The sequence below is a fragment of the Heterocephalus glaber genome, unplaced genomic scaffold, assembly GCF_053883595.1.
Source record: "Heterocephalus glaber isolate CG9 unplaced genomic scaffold, H.glaber_assembly_v1.0 deba00001805, whole genome shotgun sequence".
Taxonomy (NCBI): Eukaryota; Metazoa; Chordata; class Mammalia; order Rodentia; family Bathyergidae; genus Heterocephalus; species Heterocephalus glaber.
Window position 1 is genome coordinate 964268 of NW_028258480.1, and position 20286 is coordinate 984553.

The 20286-nt window shown below is 39.2% G+C and overlaps 2 protein-coding genes across 2 annotated transcripts; one reads left to right on the plus strand and one right to left on the minus strand.

Annotated features, from left to right (window-relative positions):
• Positions 1–971: 971 nt before the first annotated feature.
• Positions 972–1889, plus strand: LOC101715456 (olfactory receptor 9G19-like). Its single transcript, XM_013067475.1, has one exon. The coding sequence runs from the start codon at positions 972–974 to the stop codon at positions 1887–1889; it is 918 nt and encodes a 305-aa protein (XP_012922929.1).
• A 17172-nt stretch (positions 1890–19061) lies between these two features.
• Positions 19062–20000, minus strand: LOC101715097 (olfactory receptor 9G4-like). The gene has a single exon (XM_004869877.2). It carries the CDS (start codon positions 19998–20000, stop codon positions 19062–19064), a length of 939 nt encoding a protein of 312 aa, XP_004869934.2.
• Between the last annotated feature and the right edge of the window lie 286 nt (positions 20001–20286).

Consider the following 20286-nt stretch of genomic DNA (forward strand, 5'->3'; position numbering starts at 1 on the left):
TTGCAGTTGGGAAAGAAATGGCCAGGGGTTGGAAAGATTTTGAAGGTAATGTCTACATGATGTTGCTAAATAATCAGAGACTATGTGAGAGCTAGAAAACAGCTGAGCATGACACTAAATCACTTCTAAGCTGGAAAAATTCCATTTCTTGCAGTAAGGAAGACCAAAAGTAAAGGAGATGTAGGAAGGTTAACTGGGAATACATTTTCTCCTGATACGCCCAGTGGATACTGTGTAAGAATTATCCAATAGACATGGGACCTATGTATCCAGAGTCCATGGAGTAGACAGGAAAAGAGAAGCCACACTGGCAGTGATTCACCTAGAGAGGATGTTTAAAATCTCCGGGAACGATTATAGACAGAAATGGCAAGAGGTCCACTAGTGGATTCCAGAGGCATCCCAAAATTCAAAAGCTAGCATAAGAGAGAATAGGTAACCAGAGAAATAGAAGAAATAATAGGCAAGAGTGGTGAACGGAAACCCAAGCAAAAAGAGTATTTCCAGCAGGAGAGAGTGATGAACTATGACAGATGTTGCAGATGGATCAAACCAGAAAATGACTTACACTTATTTTTAATTTATCCATTGGAAGACATTGAACTTTTAGTGGAGGAGAATTAGAATAAAGTGACAGTAGAACAATCTTATATTGTCTGTATTTTACCCATAAGTGACTCTTTTTATTAACTCTTTTGTTGATGAACACTTATATTGAGTTGAATATGAACTACTTTCCTACATCCTGAGTGAGGCTACAGTACAAATAATTACAATATTCCCTGCAATTTTTCTTTATTTGGCTGCAAAATAAAAATTCTTTCTAAATGAGCACAAAGACTGTTGGATCCAAGACTTCTTATGATTACCAGGAATATTCTGAAACACATGAGCATGTTTTACTATTTTTATCAGCACAGTGATTCAAAGATCTCACATTTTCTCTTCTGTACAGTGAGATACCCAGAGCCATGGAGAGGGGCAATCACACGGTGACCGAGTTCATCCTGCTAGGCTTCACAGCAGACCCAGTGATGCAGCAGGTGCTGTTCGTCCTCTTCCTTGGAGTATACTCTGCAACCTTGCTAGGAAACAACATCCTCATCATGCTGATCTGCAATGATGTCCGGCTGCACACACCCATGTACTTCTTTATTGGAAATCTGTCTTTCCTGGACCTATGGCTGTCCTCAGTCTACACCCCGAAGATCCTAGTGACCTGCATCTCTGAAGACAAAAGCATCTCCTTTGCAGGCTGTGTGGCCCAGTTCTTCTTCTCCGCTGGGTTAGACTACAGTGAGTGCTACCTTCTGGCCACCATGGCCTACGACCGCTACATGGCCATCTCAAAGCCCCTGCTGTATGCCCAGGCCATGCCCATGAAGCTATGTGTGTTTTTGATAGCAGCCTGTTATCTCGGAGGCTTTACTAACTCTTCCATCATCACCAAGAAGACCTTTTCCTTTGACTTCTGCAATGACAATGTCATTGATGACTTTTTTTGTGACTTGCTTCCCCTAGTGAAGTTGGCCTGTGGCAGGAACGAGGGCACCCAGGCTCTGATGTTCTTCCTCCTGACCTCCAATGTCATCACCCCCCTTGCCCTCATCCTGGCCTCCTACCTCTTCATCATCGCTGCCATCCTGAGGATCCGCTCCACCCAGGGCCGCCGCAAGGCCTTCTCCACATGCTCCTCCCACCTCATCTCTGTCACCCTGTACTATGGCTCCATCCTCTACATCTACTCTCGCCCCAGTTCCAGCTACTCCCTTGAGAGGGACAAAATAGTTTCCACCTTTTATACCGTGCTGTTCCCCATGTTGAATCCTTTGATCTACAGTCTGAGGAATAAGGATGTGAAAGAAGCTCTAAATAAACTTTTCAAATAAATCAAGATGCTCTTCTAAAAAGCAACAAAGACAATTTCTGATCAGGTTAACTATTTCAACTACAGCTTCTATTGTACTACATATTGATATAATTCAAGAGAATGGATTTCCGACCTTGATGCATCACAGTTCAAAGCCCTAAGATGAGAAAATCAAGGTAATTCAGGAGACAAAAATTGAATATAAAATTTAAGAATGTGGATGGAATTCTTATGTTACTGTATGTTAGAAACAGAGATTAAGCCCTCAAAATTCTGTAACTTCAAAAAGTGACAGAGGAACCCAACCTGTTAGGAGAATATTCAGTTTGGTAACACAATAGTATGTATATAATTATTGCCTACAAATATTTTGAATTAATTTTTAATATTTTCCCATAACTGGTAACTTATGATTTTCATAACTTTCCTTTCTGCAGAGCAGAGTGTCTTCAACATTTCAAGTGTATTGTTTTACTCAGAGACATTAAAGACCCAGAGACATCCAGAAATATGTTGCTACAATTTATTCCTAACCGATATGAACCTCTTTGTCTATGTACCTCTCCCAGGAGCTTTTTACTTGAAGAAAACTAGCCATATTTCTATAAAAAACTTAAAAAATCAGACTTCCCAAATTTAAAGACCCAATGCAAAAATGGGCATCTGAAATAAACAGACACTTCTCAGACAAAGAAGTTGAAACAGCAAATAAAAGTATGAAAAAAGGTTCAACATCACTGGTTGTTCAAGAGATGCAAATGAAAACAATGCTGAGATTGCACTTCACCCCAGAAAGAATGGCTGCTATCAAAAATTCCTATTTTTAATTGAATTGTTACTTGAGGCATAAGTGCTTGTTTTAACAGCACATATACTAAAATTATTGACACAGTATTTGTATGTCTCTATGGGCTATGTTATGATAATTTAGTACATGTATAATATGTGTAATGAAATTAAACTTTTTTTATTAAATTCTTTTATTGGTACATTTTAGGTACACAACACAATTACATTTCTCATTGGGAATTGTACCTTTACATAATGCATCTTGGTTCTTATTTTTTCCCCATTCCTAGCCCTCTCTTCACCCCCTCCACCCTTCCCTATTTACAAAGACTTTATTTCCATTTTATCCATTTCTCATCATTTTTCCTTTCCCTTCTTTCCTTTCCCCTGCACCTCCCACTACCCCTACCCCTTTGGGCCTTTTCTTCCTATTTTGCATTATCGATTATTCATTCTAATCATTGGTACATTTTAGGTATACAATATAATGATATTCATCATTGGAAATTTGCACTTTTACATAATCTCTCTTGGTTCTTATTTTTCACCCTTGCCCAGCCCTCCCTTCAACCCCTCCATTCCTCCCTATTTACAAAGATTTTGTTCCTATTTTTCCATTTTCTCATATTAATCCCATTCCCTTCTATCCTTTCCTCTACCCCTCAAACTTCCTTCCCATTTGCCCCTTGTCTTCCTATTTCACATTACCTATTATACATTTTAGTCCTTATTTACACTTTTAGTTTCTCACACCAGAGAAACTATTTGGAATTTATTCATGTGGGTCCTATTTATTTCACTTAAGAGTATCGCCTCAATGTGCATCCACTTAGCTATAAATGTCTCTAATTTCTCATTTTTTATGGCTGAGTAGTACTCCATTTTATAAAATAAAACCACATTTTCTTTATCCAGTCTCCAGTTGATTAGCATTTGGGCTATTTTCAAGTTTTAGCTACGACAAACTGTGCTGCTATGAACATGGGCACACATATATCACTGTGGTATGATTCTTTTAATTCTTTGGGGAAGATCCCCAGCAGTGGAATAGCAGGGTCAAATGGGACTTCCAGTCCTAGTTCGTTGAGTTATCTCCATACTGATTTCCACAGTGACATGGCAGGGGGTATCACAATCCCCAACCTGCAACTATATTACAAAGCTACTGTGATAAAAACAGCATGGTAGTGGCAAAGAAACAGACTTAAGGACCAGTGGAACAGATTAGAAGATGCAGGAACAACACCAGACACACTCAGCCATCTCATGTTCAATAAAGGAGCCAAACACCCTCACTGGAGGAAAGATAGCCTCTTTAATAAATGGTACTGGAAAAATTGGGCTTCAACTTGGCAAAGATTAAAACTAGACCTATATCTCTCACCATGCACTAAACTAAAATCAAAATGGATTAAAGATCTAAATATTAAAATAGAAACTCTGAACCAGTTGGAACAGAGGTTAGGTAGAACCCTTGAAGACATCAGTGTAGGAAAAGATTTTATGAACAAAACCTCAGTTGCCTGTGAACTAGCACAAACAATCAACAAGTGGGATCTCTTCTTATTAAAAGGCTTCTGCACAGCAAGAGAAACCACCAGCAGCGTGAAGAGACAACCCACAATGCGGGAAAACATCTTCACCTGCTCTTCCTCAGACAAAGGTCTACTATCTCAAATCTATAAAGAACTTAAAAAGATCAGACCTCCCAAGTTTAAAGACTCAATCCAAAAATGGGCATCTGAAATGAACAGACGTTTCTCAGACAAAGAAGTACAAATAGCAAATAAATAAATGAAAAAATGTTCCACATCACTGGTCATTCGAGAGATGTAAATGAAAACAATGCTGAGATTCCACCTCACTCCAGAAAGAATGGCTGCTATCATGAAATCAACCAATAACAAATGCTGGCGGGGCTGTGGGGAAAGAGGAACTCTGCTCCACTGCTGGTGGGAGTGTTGAATGACGAAATTAAACATGTTAAATTAGAAATGTTAATATATAGTATACTAAAAAAAGCCTCATGGTCTTCAAAAGTTAGCTAAGAAATGCACAACTCTTCGTGTTGATATTTGTCTGGGTTCTTCAGAGACACAGCTGCAGTGGATTGTCGGAGTGCAGAGATCCAGATGGATAGAGAGATAACTCACAGAGGTGGCAATTCCAGATGTGCAATGTCACCTGACAGGCTGGAGACCTGGGAGAACTGCAGAGCCCTGGGTACCCCACCATAAGTACCAGTCTGGCCTCCTACATGGGGTGCGGATGCCTTTTTTCTTCTGTTGTCTGTGAGGCTTTGAACTCGTTAATTTTCTTTTTTATACTTGCCTTGCCAAGTTAATTTCTATGGGGCTTGTTTAGGAGGGAATCCAATAATTTTGTTCATGTACACAATGGCTGGTTGTGGAGTTCCAGTGAGGAATGGAATGAAATGTAGACAAGATCTCCTCCTCCCTCTCCACCAGCCTCCATCACTAAGTGTTTTCTGCATTTCCATGTACAGCATTTTCACTTCTCTCTCTCTCTCTTTCTCTCTCTCCATATATATATATAAAATGTTTCTGATATGCACACATAGATAAAAATGAAGATATTGTATGGATTATACTTTACTGTAATAAAATCTTGTGGAGATGATAATATATCTGCATATCAATTAATTCATAATGCAAAAATAGGTGCCAACTGGTACTTTCCTAGTTATGAGGTACTAAGCAGAGGGCTGTAATAGGGCAGAAATATTTTTACTTGGGCGAATAAAACCAAGGAGAAGACTCAGTCTTCTTAGGTCTTGTTATCTAGGGGACCAAACAAGATATCTTCTAATCAGAAATACATTAAATGTGTCAACCTTCAGGGTGGGAGAGGGAAGTTACCATATAAGTCTGAGGTTGGGAGGGGCTAGAGATTTCTCATAAAGTCACGATTAAACAACAAAAAATAATCTTTCTCTGATTGAATTTCTACCTAGAGAAGGAGAAGTGGACCAGCTCCCATGGGTCAGGTTTTAGTAGCTCTCGCCTTTCATAAGAGAGTCCTTCGTATGTTGAAGGACAGTCAGGAGACACAGACCTTGGTCTTCATTTCTGACACTCATGGTACTGGCTTCTGACCTGAGCCCTGACTTTCTTGCCAGGAGCTGCTCTAAGTTTTATCACTGAATGTGCTGTCCCTGGCAATCCTAATGTGCTCTATGAGGCTCTTCATCTCTTGCTTTCCATTACTCATTCCTTTACTGAGAGCTTGTTTAGGAGCATGAGCACCAGTTAATTGCATGGAGGCCACGCTCTGTAAATTTCTCAGTGGTGGTGCACTCTGTGTAAGTCCCAGTGCAGAGGGGCCCAGGGGCTTTTCCTGAGACTCAGAGAAATACTCTTTTGCTTTACACAATATATTTCATTCATTTCTTTGCAGAACTCAATTACAAACCCACGGAGAGTCCAACCAAAAGCCATCTTAGCAACTTAAACAGGCTGCATCTTTCCCTGGCATCCATTCTGCTCAATTAGATCCCCATTTCCCCAAGGCTGATCGTTCCTTAAGGAGACTCTTTAGCACTGTGTGTAAATATAAAGTTATGGGCCCTCACTTGTGCCTTTCTTCATATTTCCTGCAATAATGAAGATTAGAATAAATACTCAGCTTAAAATCACCTACAGAAATCTGTATGTGTCACTCATACAGAAAATAAGCCACCAAAATCACTTTACAAAATTGCCACAGTAATCACATAAGATAAAAACTTTGAAGGTTATCAAAACATATGTGTGGTAGATGAAGTATAAACAGGAGAAATTAGTGACCAGAATAATAATTCATGCATGGGCATTATGCAAGTCTGCTCCTACAGGTGCTAGAAGGAAAACTGAGCATTTAAACTAAGCAAGCCCAATAACATATAATTATTCCTGAGAGAAAAAGAACTACCCCTGCAAATTTGGATTAGTGGAAAGTGTTTAAATCTAATCATGCTGCTAGACACATTTTTCACCTTTTCTGCCCAGAAAGTGATTGTTTCCATAAGACTGGTGAGATCTTCTCTCAACTCAGAAAGATGTACAAGGCAGAGACTGAGGAAATTAATTTATGTAGATTGAAAGCAGAAAGCAGCATTTACTGTAGAGTGAAAGCAGAAAACCAGTACAAAATCAAAGGCCTAGAGCACTACAGCATCTGCTGCGAGTCCCTGTGAGAAAGCCAGAGGGTTGGCACTGGAAGACTGAAGAGTGTGTGGTGGATAGCAGGAGAGTCTGAGCTGGAAGCCTGAAGAAATTGGAGATGAACATCCGAAAGTGAAGACTAAGCTCGAGAGCTGTGAGGAAGAAACAAGATGGCAGACTCCTTCCTTGTTTCCTTCTTGTTCCATCCAGGCTACAGGTCCATTGGTTGGAGCCCCAGGGCGGGTCTTCCCTCTTCAGTTTGTGGTTTCCAAGTCAGTCATCTGGACACACCCAGAACTGAGCTCCACTAATCCCATAGGTGTTTCTTAATCCACTCAAATTGACACCACATTGAACTCTCACACTTCAGGTTTCTATTACTCTGACAAATACTTGAGATAATTGTGTTATGAAGAGAGAAAGGTTACTTTGGTTCACAGTTGTAGAGGTTTCAGTCCATGTTTGTCTGGCCCTGTTGCTTTGGGCTTCATCATGGCCATGGTGAATCGTGGCTCCTCACCTTGTGGACAGGAAGTGAAAGAGAGAGAGACTCCATAGGCTCCACACCTCTAGGGACACAAATATCTCCCACTAAACCCGATCCCTCAGAATTTCCAACACCTCCCAATGACACCTGCCTGGGGACCAAGCATGGAACATATGAGCCTTTGGAGACACTCCAGAGCCAGCTGTACTGATAAATAACTCCAAATTTGATTTTAGAAATTCAAGACTGTAAACAATGAAGGAAGGGAAAGAAGCATCAAATCTTTATATGACCTTATCAGATAATTTTTTGCCCTCTTCATTGAAATCTGATCCTTATTTCTCAACCTAGTCCTACACTAGGATTTATAATAAATGTGCAAAGGGCCCTGCCTAGCATCTGAGGTGACCACTGCCTCTGCCCTTATGGAAGAAGATCTTCCCATCACCTTCTAAAGCACAGGGTGCTTCTCACATCTTTCTCATGGCCCTTGAGCGATGGCCCACTCCAAGCTGGGAAGAGGGAAAGGGAATTTTTCTCCCAGTGTCCCATGTATCTCCATTTAGTTTTTCTTTGATTTTAATCCACAAATACTTATATATATAATTATGGGGTGCAGTGGGATTTTGTATATGACAGATGAATTAAATTGGGCTAATTAATACATCCAGCAACTCGTGTTTTAACATTTCTTTGTAGTAAGAATGAATGCTTAAAATCTGTGCTTTATCAAGGCAATTATGATTGATAACCCAACAGCATATTTCACAGCACTAGAGAAAACAATCCAAAACTTCATCTGGAACCAGAAAGAACCTAGAACTGCAAAAGCAATTCTAGGCATCAGGGTCATGGCAGGGGGTATCACAATTCCCAATTTGAAACTGTACTACAAAGCCACTGTGATTAAAAAAAAAATAATATTAATAGCATGGTACTGGCAAAGAAACAGACCTGAGGATCAGTGGAATAGATTAGAAGATGCAGAAACAACTCCAGACACACTCAGCTACCTCATCTTTGACAAAGGAGCCAACCATCCTCACTGGAGGTAAGATAGCCTCATTAATAAATAGTGTTGTAAAAACTGGATTTCACCTTGCCAAAGATTAAAACTAGAGCCCTATCTTTCACCATTCACTAAACTAAAATCCAAGTGGATTAAAGATCTAAATATTAAAACAGAAACACTAAACTTGTGGGAAATTAAGTTAGGTAGAACTCTCGAAGACATTAGCATGGGAAAGGACTTTATGAACAAATCCCCAGTAGCATGGGAACTAGCACAAAGAATCAACAACTGGGATCTCATCTTATTAAAAAGCTTCTGGGGGCTGGGGATTTAGCTCAGTGGTACCGGCGCCTGCCTTGCAAGCTCAGGGTCCTGAGTTCAATCCCCAGTACCAAAAAAAAAAAAGCTTCTGTACTGCAAGTGAAACCAATAACAGAGCTAAGAGACAACCTCCAATGTGGCAGAAAATTTTTGCCAGCTATTCCTCAGGCAAATGTCTACTATTTAGAATATGTAAAGAACACAAGTATCACGAATTGCGCAGAACATGCCGAATCAGCCCGCTCCAGACAGGCAGGTCTGCGCACACCTTACGGAGATCGCGAGTCACTTGAAACACACTGAATCAGCCTGCGCCCCAGCAACAATCCACTGGACACCCCCCCTCATGTTCCTCTGTACAGCCACCTGGTTCCACACTACAGAGGACACTGGACCACCAGACCAATGTACTGAGTCCCTCCGCTCCTGGCCCAGAGGTAGGGGCTTCTTAGCCACCATTCCACTGCTCCTGGTCCACAGGAAGGGGCTTCCTGGCCACCATCCCTCCCACTGCTCCCAGCCCACAGGAAAGGGCTTTTGGGCCACCATCCCTACCTCTGCTCCCCGCCTCTGTTCCACCTCTCCCAGCTCAGAGGAGGTAATCCCTGCAGGTGCTAACAGCCCCACCCGAAGTCAAAATGAGAAAACACATAAATAAGTCTCAAAACCAGACTTCCAGATCACCTACAGCAATCCCAAAGGGAAATGAGATGGAACACTCTGATACTCAACCACCTGGACCCACTGAACTGGCAACAAAAGGGGATCTGGAAAATATGAAATCAGAAAAAATTTCTCAGATAATAGGAGAAATTGTACTCCTAGTGCAAGACAAGATTAACAAATCTAGAGAGGAACTGAGGAACATGATGGAATCCCAATATAGGAAACAAATGGAATCCATAAAACAGATGCAAATAGATTTCTAGGACATGAAAAACTCCATTGAAAGTCTACACAGCAGAATGAGCCAATGTGAGGACAGAATTTCAGATATAGAAGATAAGATTGCAATTAGTGACCAGGAAAAGAAAAATTGCTTCAAAATTATAAGGGAACATGAGAAGTCAATTCAGCAGCTGCTAGATGATGCAAAGAAGAATAACATAAGACTGATTGGGTCAATGAAGAAACAGGAGAGAGCGCAGATGACATTAAAAAAAACTCTTCACAGAAATAATGGCAGAAAACTTCCCAAGGAGGGGAAAAGAGTTTGACATACAGATAAGTGAAGCATATAGGACTCCAAATAGCCTTGATCAAAAATATCTACACATAGGCATATAATTGTTAAGATTCCAGAAACTCAACAGAACAAAGTTCTCCAAGCAGTTAGAGAAAAGAAACAAATCACATACAAAGGAAAGCCCATCAGAATCTCAGCAGACTTCTCAACACAAACCATCAAGGCAAGAAGAGCTTGGAGTGACATATTCCAAGCCCTAAAAGAAAACAGCCTCCAACACAGATTGATGTACTCTGCAAAACTATCTTTCAAAATGGATTGAGAAATAAGATACTTTCATGACAAAGAGCACCTTAGGAACTTCGTGAATACCAAACCAGCACTCCAAAGAATTTTACACAATATCCTAGGAACAGACATTGAGGATCACAACCCCAGGAAGCAAAGCAGAATGAACCCATCTGGCATGACAAGAAATTAAATGGAAAGGGGGAGAACCCAACAAAAAGAAAAAGTCATGGCAATGACAAGTCAATACATTTCACTTATAACCATCAACATTAATGGTCTCAATTAACCAATCAAAAGAAATAGACTGGCAGAATGGGTCAAGAAGCAAAATCCAACAATATGCTGCATACAAGAAACACACTTAATTTAAAAGGAAACTCAAAGACTGAAAGTTAAAGGGTGGAAAACAATACTCTATGCGATGGGAACCCCAAAAAAAGCAGGAGTAGCTATCCTCTTGGCAGATCAAGTAGATTTCAAACCAACACTGATTAAGAGAGATGAAGAAGGACACTACATCCTTGTAAAGGGAAGAATCCAAGAGGAAGAGATGACAAACATAAATATCTATGCACCAAACACTAGTGAACCCAACTATATAAAACAAATACTAACAGACATGAAAAGTCATATATGCACTAATACAATTGTAGTGGGGGACCTCAACACCCCACTGTCACAAATAGATAGATCAACTAGACTAAAAATAAGTAATGAAATACTAGAACTCAATTGAGCTCTTGAACAAATGAACTTAACAGATGTTTACAGAGTCTTGCACCCCACAAAATCAGAATACACATTCTTCTCAGCTGCACATGGGTCATTCTCAAAAATAGACCACTTACACACAGAGCACGTTTAAGTAAGTACAAAGGAATTGAAGTTATCCCCTGTATATTATCAGACCATAGTGCAATGAAATTGGAGATCCATAGCAAAAGAAACTCAAAAAATTTCATAAACATGTGGAAATTGAACAACACACTTCTGAATAACCAATGGGTCACAGAGGAAATTAAAGAAGAAATCACACAGTTCTGTCAATTAAATGACAATGACAATAAAACATATCAGAATCTATGGGACACAATGAAAGCAGACTTACGAGGGAAATTCATAGCAGTGAATACGCATATTAGGAAAACAGAACGAGCCCAATTAAACAACCTGATGCTGCACCTCAAGCTTTTAGAAAAAGAAGAACAGGACAACCCCAGAGTTCATACAAGGGAGGAAATTATAAAGATCAGAGGAGAAATCAATACAATGGAGTCTAAGAGAATGATACAAAAAAATCAATGAAGCCAAGAGTTGGTTCTTTGAAAGAATCAACAAAATTGACAAACCGTTAGCCAACCTTGTCAGAAAAAGGAAAGAAAGGCCCAAATCCATGCAATTAGGAATGAAAAGGGTGAAATGACAACAGACCCAGCAGAAATCCAGAGGATCATCAATACCTACTTCAAGAACCTATATGCCAATAAGATGGACAAAACAGAAGAAATGGACAGATTCCTAGATACATATGAATTACCAAAGTTGAACAAAGAAGACCTAAAATTTCTGAACAACCCAATATCAACCAATGAAATGGAAAATGTAATTAAAAACTTATCAACTAAGAAAAGCCCAGGCCCTGATGGCTTCACTGCTGAATTCTAAAAGACATTTAGAGAGGGACTACTGTCGCTACTGTTTAAACTCTTCAATGAAATTGAAAGGGAAGAAATACTCCCAAATTCATTCCTGGAAGCAAGCATCACCTTGATCCCCAAAGCAGAGAAAGACCCAACTGAAAAGGAGAACTATAGGCCAATCTCACTAATGAACATAGATGCAAAAATCCTTAATAAGATACTGGCAAATAGAATGCAGATCATTAAAAAGATCATAAATCAAGTGGGATTGATCCCAGGGATGCAGGGATGGTTCAATATATGAAAATCAATCAATGTAATACACTATATTAATAGAGCCAAGGACAAAAAACATATGATTATCTCCATAGATGCAGAAAAAGCATTTGAGAAAATCCAACATGCATTTATGATAAAAACCCTAAAAAAATTGGAAGAGATGGTCTCTACCTCAAATTGATAAAAGCCATCTATGAAAAACCAACAGCCAATATCATACTAAATGGTCAAAAACTGAAATCCTTCACACTAAAATCAGGAACAAGACAAGGATGTCCACTATCACCACTCTTGTTCAATATAGTTATGGAAACATTAGCCACGGCAATTAGACAAGAGAAAGAAATGAAAGGAATAAAGATAGGAAATGAAGAAGTCAAATTGTCATTATTTGCAGATGACATGATACTCTATATAGAAGACCCCAAGAGCTCCACCAAAAGTCTTCTAGACTTAATAACCAAATTCAGTCAAGTAGCTGGTTACAAGGTCAACACACAAAAATCAATAGCTTTCCTCTACACAAATGACAGACTCACTGAGAGAGAAATAGGGCAAATAATTCCTTTCACAATAGCATCCAAAAAACTGAAATACCTAGGTATCAACCTAACAAAAGAAATCAAAGACCTCTTCTCTGAAAACTATAGGACTCTGAAAAGAGAGATTGAAGATGATATCAGAAAATGGACAGACATCCCCTGCTCCTGGGTAGGAAGGATTAATATAGTGAAAATGGCCATACTTCCAAAACTGCTATATAGAGTCAATGCAATTCCAATTGAGATCCCAGCAGCATACTTCATGGACCTTGAGAAAACAATCCAAAAACTCATTTGGATCAAGAAGAGACCCAGAATAGCAAAAGCAATTCTAGGTAACAGAGACATGGCAGGGGGTATCACAATCCCCAACCTGCAACTCTACTACAAAGCTACTGTGATAAAAACAGCATGGTACTGGCAAAGAAACAGACTTGAGGACCAGTGGAACAGATTAGAAGATGCAGAAACCAAGCCAGACACACTCAGCCATCTCATCTTCAATAAAGGAGCCAAACACCCTCACTGGAGGAAAGATAGCCTCTTTAATAAATGGTACTGGAAAAATTGGGCTTCAACTTGGCAAAGATTAAAATTAGACCTATATCTCTCACCATGCACTAAACTAAAATCAAAATGGATTAAAGATCTAAATATTAAAATAGAAACTCTGAACCAGTTGGAACAGTGGTTAGGTAGAACTCTTGAAGACATTGGTGTAGGAAAAGATTTTATGAACAAAACCTCAGTTTCCTGTGAACTAGCATAAACAATCAACAAGTGGGATCTCTTCTTATTAAAAGGCTTCTTCACAGCAAGAGAAACCACCAGCAGCATGAACAGACAACCCACAATGTGGGAAAAAACCTTCACCTGCTCTTCCTCAGACAAAGGTCTACTATCTTGAATCTATAAAGAACTTAAAAAGATCAGACCTCTCAAATTTAAAGACCCAATCTGAAAATGGGCATCTGAAATGAACAGACATTTCTCAGACAAAGAAGTAGAAATAGCAAATAAATACATGAAAAAATATTCAACATCACTGGTCATTCGAGAGATGCAAATGAAAACAGTGCTGAGATTCCACCTCACTCCAGAAAGAATGGCTGCTATCATAAAATCAACAAATAACGCATGCTGGTGGGGCTGTGGAGAAAGAGGAACTCTGCTCCACTGCTGGTAGGAGTGTAGACCAGTGCAACCACTGTGGAAATCAGTATGGAGATACCTCAGAGAACTAGGACTGGAAGTCCCATTTGACCCCACTATTCCACTGCTGAGGATCTTCCCCAAAGAACTAAAAGAATCATACCACAGTGATATATGTGCACCCATGTTCATAGCAGCACAGTTTGTGATAGCTAAAACATGAAACCAGCCCAAATGCCCATCAACTGGAGACTGGATAAAGAAAATGTATTTTTTTAACAGAATGGAGTACTACTCAGCCATAAAAAATGAGAAATTAGAGACATTTATAGCTAAGTGGATGCACATTGAGGTGATACTCTTAAGAGATATAAATAGGACACACATGCATAAATACTGAATAGTCTCTCTGGTGTGAGAAACTGAAAGTGTAAATAAGGACTAAAATGTATAATAGGTAATGTGAAATAGGAAGACAAGGGGCAAATGGGAAGGAAGTTTGAGGGGTAGAGGAAAGGATAGAAGGGAATGGGATTAAATGAGAAAATGGAAAAATAGGAACAAAATCTTTGTAAATAGGGAGGAATGGAGGGGTTGAAGGGAGGGCTGGGCAAGGGTGAAAAATAAGAACCAAGAGAGATTATGTAAAAGTGCAAATTTCCAATGATGAATATCATTATATTGTATACCTAAAATGTACCAATGATTAGAATGAATAATCGATAATGCAAAATAGGAAGAAAAAGTCCAAAGGGGTAGGGATAGTGGGAGGTGCAGGGGAAAGGAAAGAAGGGAAAGGAAAAATGATGAGAAATGGAAAAAATGGAAATAAAGTCTTTGTAAATAGGAAAGGGTGGAGGGGGTGAAGGGAGGGCTAGGAATGGGGAAAAAATAAGAACCAAGATGCATTATGTAATGGTACATTTCCCAATGAGAAATGTAATTGTGTTGTGTACCTAAAATGTACCAATAAAATAATTTAATTAAAAAAATAACTGAAAATTATCAGAAACCCCAAAATTAAAGACCCAATGCAATAATGGCATCTGAAATGAATAGAAATTACTCAGGCAAAGAAGTAAAACATTTTCAATATCACTGGTCATTTGACAAATGCAGACAGAAATAGCACTTAGATTCCACCTCAACCCAGAAAGAATGGTTGCTATCAAGAAATCAACCAACATCGAATGCTGGTGGGGTTGTGGAGAGAAAGGAACCCTTCTTCATTGTTGGTGGGAGAGGAGACTGGTGCAACCACTGTGGAAATCAATATGGAGATACCTCAAAGAACCAGCATTGGAAGTCCCATTTGACCCAGCTATCCCTCTACTGGGTCTTCCCAAAATCTTCCCGAAAGAATTAAAAGAATCATACCGCAGTGATATATGTGCATCCATGTTTATAACAGCACAGTTTGTAAGAGCTAAAGCTTGGAAACAGCCCAAGACCCCATCAACTGGAGATTGGATAAAGAAGATGTGGGGTTTTTTTTATAAAATCTAGTATGTTGGGAGCAATGCTACATAATTCTAGGGAAAAATCATTTGAGTAGGCCTAGCTCTCCTGCCTACAGGCCAGCAATAACACTCCAAGACATACTTCCATTTTGGCCTCAGGTCACAAGGGAGATCTCAATGATCCCATGATGCTGTAATCCTCCAGGACAAGACCACGCCTGTGGGAGATGCCCTGGGAGGAACCAAATCTTCATCTGTGTAGTTCCTGGGAGGAACTAAATCTTCATCTGCATAGTTCCTCATTGTTCTTAGATTTCCGCTGCCCCCACCCAGTCTTTTGTTACACCTTGTTCATCCCAGTATGATACTGAAATCTACATTATTCATTTGTTACATTTGTTTCTTTGGATGTACTAAATAAAAGGTGCTGCAAGCTAGGGGTCTTTGTCTTTGCCGCCTAGAGCAGCACTGATCAGACCAAAAGCTCAGCTTCTTCTCAGTCTCATTCGTCTACCTTTGCTGTAATTCGCCATGTGCTACCATGGCTCACAGGAGACTAGGACTTACTGCAGAGGTTCTGGTAACGTCCCCTTCCCCTGTTCCCTACACTAGTACTACTCTGCCAGAAAGAATGAGAAACTGGAGATATTTGTAACTAAGCAGATGCACATTGAGGCCATACTCTTAAGTGAAAAATAAATAGGACGCACATGTGTAAACACCGAATAATTTCTCTGGTGTGGAAAACAAAAAGTGTAAATAAGAATCAAAATGAATAATTGAGGGCCGGGGATTTAGCTCAGTGGTTTGGCTGCCTGCTGTGCAAGCTCAAGGACCCGAGTTCGATCCCCAGTACCAAAAAATAAAAGAATAATTGATATTGTGAAATAGGAAGAAAACATCTAAAGTAGTAGAGGAAGTGGGAGGGGTAGGGGAAAGGAAAGAAGGAAAAAGAAAAATATGAGAAAAGGAAAAACATGGAAGCAAAGTCTTTATAAACAGGGAAGGGTGCAGGGGGTGAAGGGAAGGCAGGGGAATGGGGAAAAAATAAGAACCAAGATATATCATGAAAAAGTACAAGATCCCAATGATGAATGTAACTGTATTGTACACCTAAAATGTACCAATAAACTTAATGGAAAACAATCTGTGCTTTAGCCATTTTGAACTACATATTATTGTTTACTACAGGCAATGTGCTGTGCATTACAGCATCAGAATTTGCTCTCCCTGTCTACATAGTCTCTGCACCCTTTCACCGATATGTGGTCTTTTCCCACCCACCCACACCCACCTCAGCCTCTGCTCATTACTATTCTACATCCTGCTTCTATTAGTTCTACATTCCACATATCAGGTCACACAGGATTTGTCTTCCTGTGCATTCCTTGTTTTACTCAGCATAATGTCCTCAGCAGACACTCATTTGTCACAAATGACATTTTTTTGTTTTTGTTTTTAAGAACTTGGTAGTACACTATCATGAATGGATAATATTTCTGCAACCATTCACCCTCTCATGCATGCTTAGTTTGAGTCTGTATCTTCAATATTCTGTGTAAAGCTACAAGGAGCACAGAGTGCAGGTATTATTTTCTGCTGGTTTCAGTCCCTTGAGACATGGAACCAGAAGAATTGCTGAATCATAATTCTATTTTTAATTTTTAAACTGTCCTCCATATTGTTTTCCAATGTGGCTGCACTAATTTATTTTCTTTCCAGTGGTATACATATGTGCCCTTTACTCTACACCTCCCCCAAGATCATTTCATTTTTTAAATCAAAGTCATTCTAATGTGCATAATATGATATTTCATTCTGCTTTTAATTCATATTTCAGTGATGATTACTGTTGTTGAACTTTTTTATACTTGTTGGTCATTAATATGCTTTCTTCTGTAAAATGTCTACTAAAGTGGTTTGTCCATCTTACTAGCACTATTTGTTTTCTTGTTACAGTAGATAATTCAACTAACTCATTTCCTTGCTCATCTTTGTCTTATCATCTAGTTTTATTTTACTGCTAACTTTGAGAATTAACTGAAAATATCTGAACTTCTTTTATTATGTATCTCTCCCTTCTAGAATAAAGGATTCATTGAATAAAGGTGAGTTCTATCCTCACTGCTCTATCCCAGGGTCCAGGACAGGACCTAGGGATTAAGAAGTCATTTCTAAGGGGAAAAAAAGCATAAATTCTCCCAAACAACACTCAGCATTCCTGAATGATGAATACACTGAGGCTCAGAAAACACTTCTTGCATGCACAAAGTGAGCAAGACACCTGCTGAGTGTTGGCCATATCTCCTGAGTTCTATATTGAAATGCCCTCCCCTGGTGTCGGTCGAGGACTCATGGTCTGCACTCATCTAAACTCCATATTAGCCTGCATTTCTCTGAGCAATGCTAGGGACAATAGACTGATTCAAGAATTTAGCAGGCTGGGTCTTAAAAATATGTTTTAAAAGAAAAGATTAATTATCATTAACTAGAAACAGGAAGACTGTTTCTTTGTATTAGTTCATTTATTGTGTTCTAATAATCAGACTATAATGTAAACTATATGATACAGTTTCTACTTTGTAGTAATAAAGTTTTTGAAACAAAGAATCCAGATCTATTTTGCAAAAAGGAAGAATATGAAATACTTCTGGGAATACTTAAGGATCTCGTTTTGTTTGATTCTCTCCCCTACCATTGATTCAATTTCTTCTTTCTGTTATGAATATTATGAGGAAGCAAATGTAACATCATGTGGACTGTAGAGAGTAGTAGGTTCCAGCCCAATTCTTCTTGCCAAACATTAACTGCTGAGGTAAGAAGGAATGTAAAGAAGGTTTTGATCAAAAAGAGTGAAAATTAGAAAACCAAGGCAGAGGGAAGAAACATGAGGTATTTCAGAAATAACACAAAGGATGAGTAACTAGCATCGTTCCTGCTTTATTTATCTCAATGACAAAGTTTTAATCTCTGAGATATAAATTCTTCCACTGTAAAATATGATTTATATTTTTAAACGGTAATGCAATGAAGAGTATCAAATATAATATCAACTAACACCTTCCATATGATGAATATGGAGCTCTTTGTTTCTACATAAATTCATCTGGTAAAGTCAAACAATCATCAGGTCTAGAATACATTGGGGTATTTGTTTGTTGAATTTTTTCAGTTTATTTTAGAATTCCTGACTTTATTTTTCCTTCTGGTCTGACTTCAAAGCAAGTAATATTAGATGTGTCACTCTGTGAGAGAGAACACTTTTTGCTAAGGTTTTAAAAACTGGATTATTTGTGGTGAATTTAAAATGATTTTATTTCTTTAAATCTGAACAACTCTTAAACACTTTGTCAATCATTATGTTAATGTAGAAAGTACAAGATTTTCATAAATATATTCTGTACATTCAATTAGGTCTTTAGAAAGAAATTTAGAGGATGCAGCTAATTAAGACTAATATTTGCACAACCTTCAGGAAATTTCCAGCACTCCATCAACCCATTTCATATCGTTTACTTATCCAACAAAATTTGCTCACAAAACATCAGCGTCACAGATATGAGGAAAACCATTCAATCTATGCTTTCTTGTTCCAAGATGTCAAAAAAGCCAAGAGGACGAGTTTTGTTACAATCTAGCACTGCAATGAGGCAAGCAACATATTGCAGAATTTAAAATCCCCAGTATCATCGAGTCTAAATAGTATATATCACGAGAAAATAATAACAATGATGAGGATGAAAGAGTGGCTTGGTGTATATTTTGTTGTTACAAAAACAACTTGTCAAAATTAATTGAAATACAGAAATGCATACAAACATCTATAAGTCAGGACTTGGTAAATCACAATAAAGTATACAAGATGACCTTCATGCTTGTGGTAATATGGTCTGCATCACTTTCCTGAAGGCTTCTTTGACATCTTTGTTTCTCAAACTGTAGATGAGAGGGTTGAGCAGGGGGTTGATGATGGTGTAGAAGAGAGCAGCCACTTTGTCCCTCTCCAGGGAGTAGCTGGAACTTGGGGTTGAGTACACAAAGAGCAGGGAGCCATAGAATAGGGTGACAGAGACCAGGTGGGAAGCACAGGTGGAGAAAGCCTTGCGCCTGCCTGAAGCTGAGCGGATCCTCAGGATAGCCAGGAGGATTTTGAAATAGGAAATGAGGATGACAAGAAGACAGGAGAGGACAGTGAAGCCCACCAGACTGGAAAGGATTTTCACATAGACGTGGGTATCTGTACAGGACATTTTGACCAATGGCCCCACATCACATACAAAGTGGTCAATGATGTTTTGACCACAGAAACTCAGCCGGAAAGTGTTGGCAGTGTGAGCCATGGCATTCAGCAGCCCTCCTATGTAGCATCCAGCAACAAGCCCTGTGCAGAGAGAGGTGGACATGATACCTGAATATAGCAATGGGCTACCAATTGCGATGTAGCGGTCGTAGGCCATGGCTGCTAACAGATAGCACTCAGTATATGCAGCAAAGCAGGAGAAGAAGAACTGAGCCCCACACCCTGCCAAGGAGATGCGTTTATCTTGTGAAACACAATTGGCTAGGATTTTGGGGGTGTACACAGAGGTATACCAGAAGTCCAAAAAAGACAGGCTGCCAATGAAAAAATACATAGGTGTGTGCAGCCGGGGGTCAATCCGTATTAAGACAACCAGAGTCAAGTTCCCTGACAAGGTTGCCAAATAGAGCATGAGAAATATTGCAAATATGATTAGCTGCCAGTGTGGGTCTGCTGAGATGCCCAACAAGATGAACTCTGTCAGGACCGTGCGATTTCCCAGGTCCATGTTTGCAAAGGGGAAATCCTGTTTGTCATGAGGCAAAGAAAAAAGAACTCAGTGATACTTTCTATTACACAAATTTAATAGTGTGTCACCAACCTAACAATTATGAGCAGGTGTATGGACTCTTACTCCTTACTATCTGGTATTAGAGGACTTCAATCTGCAACTTTGGAAGATGATAGGAGTTAGAATCAGAATTTGGTTTTAAACCTAGAGCTTTCACGTATTAACATTTTAATAAGGGCCAGCCCCTTATCAACAGGTGAGAAAAAGAAAGCTCTTAAAGATT

Coding starts and splice junctions, on each gene's coding strand:
- LOC101715456 (XM_013067475.1), top strand. CDS start 972: ATGGAGAGGGGCAATCACACGGTGACCGAGTTCATCCTGCTAGGCTTC.
- LOC101715097 (XM_004869877.2), bottom strand. CDS start 20,000: ATGGACCTGGGAAATCGCACGGTCCTGACAGAGTTCATCTTGTTGGGC.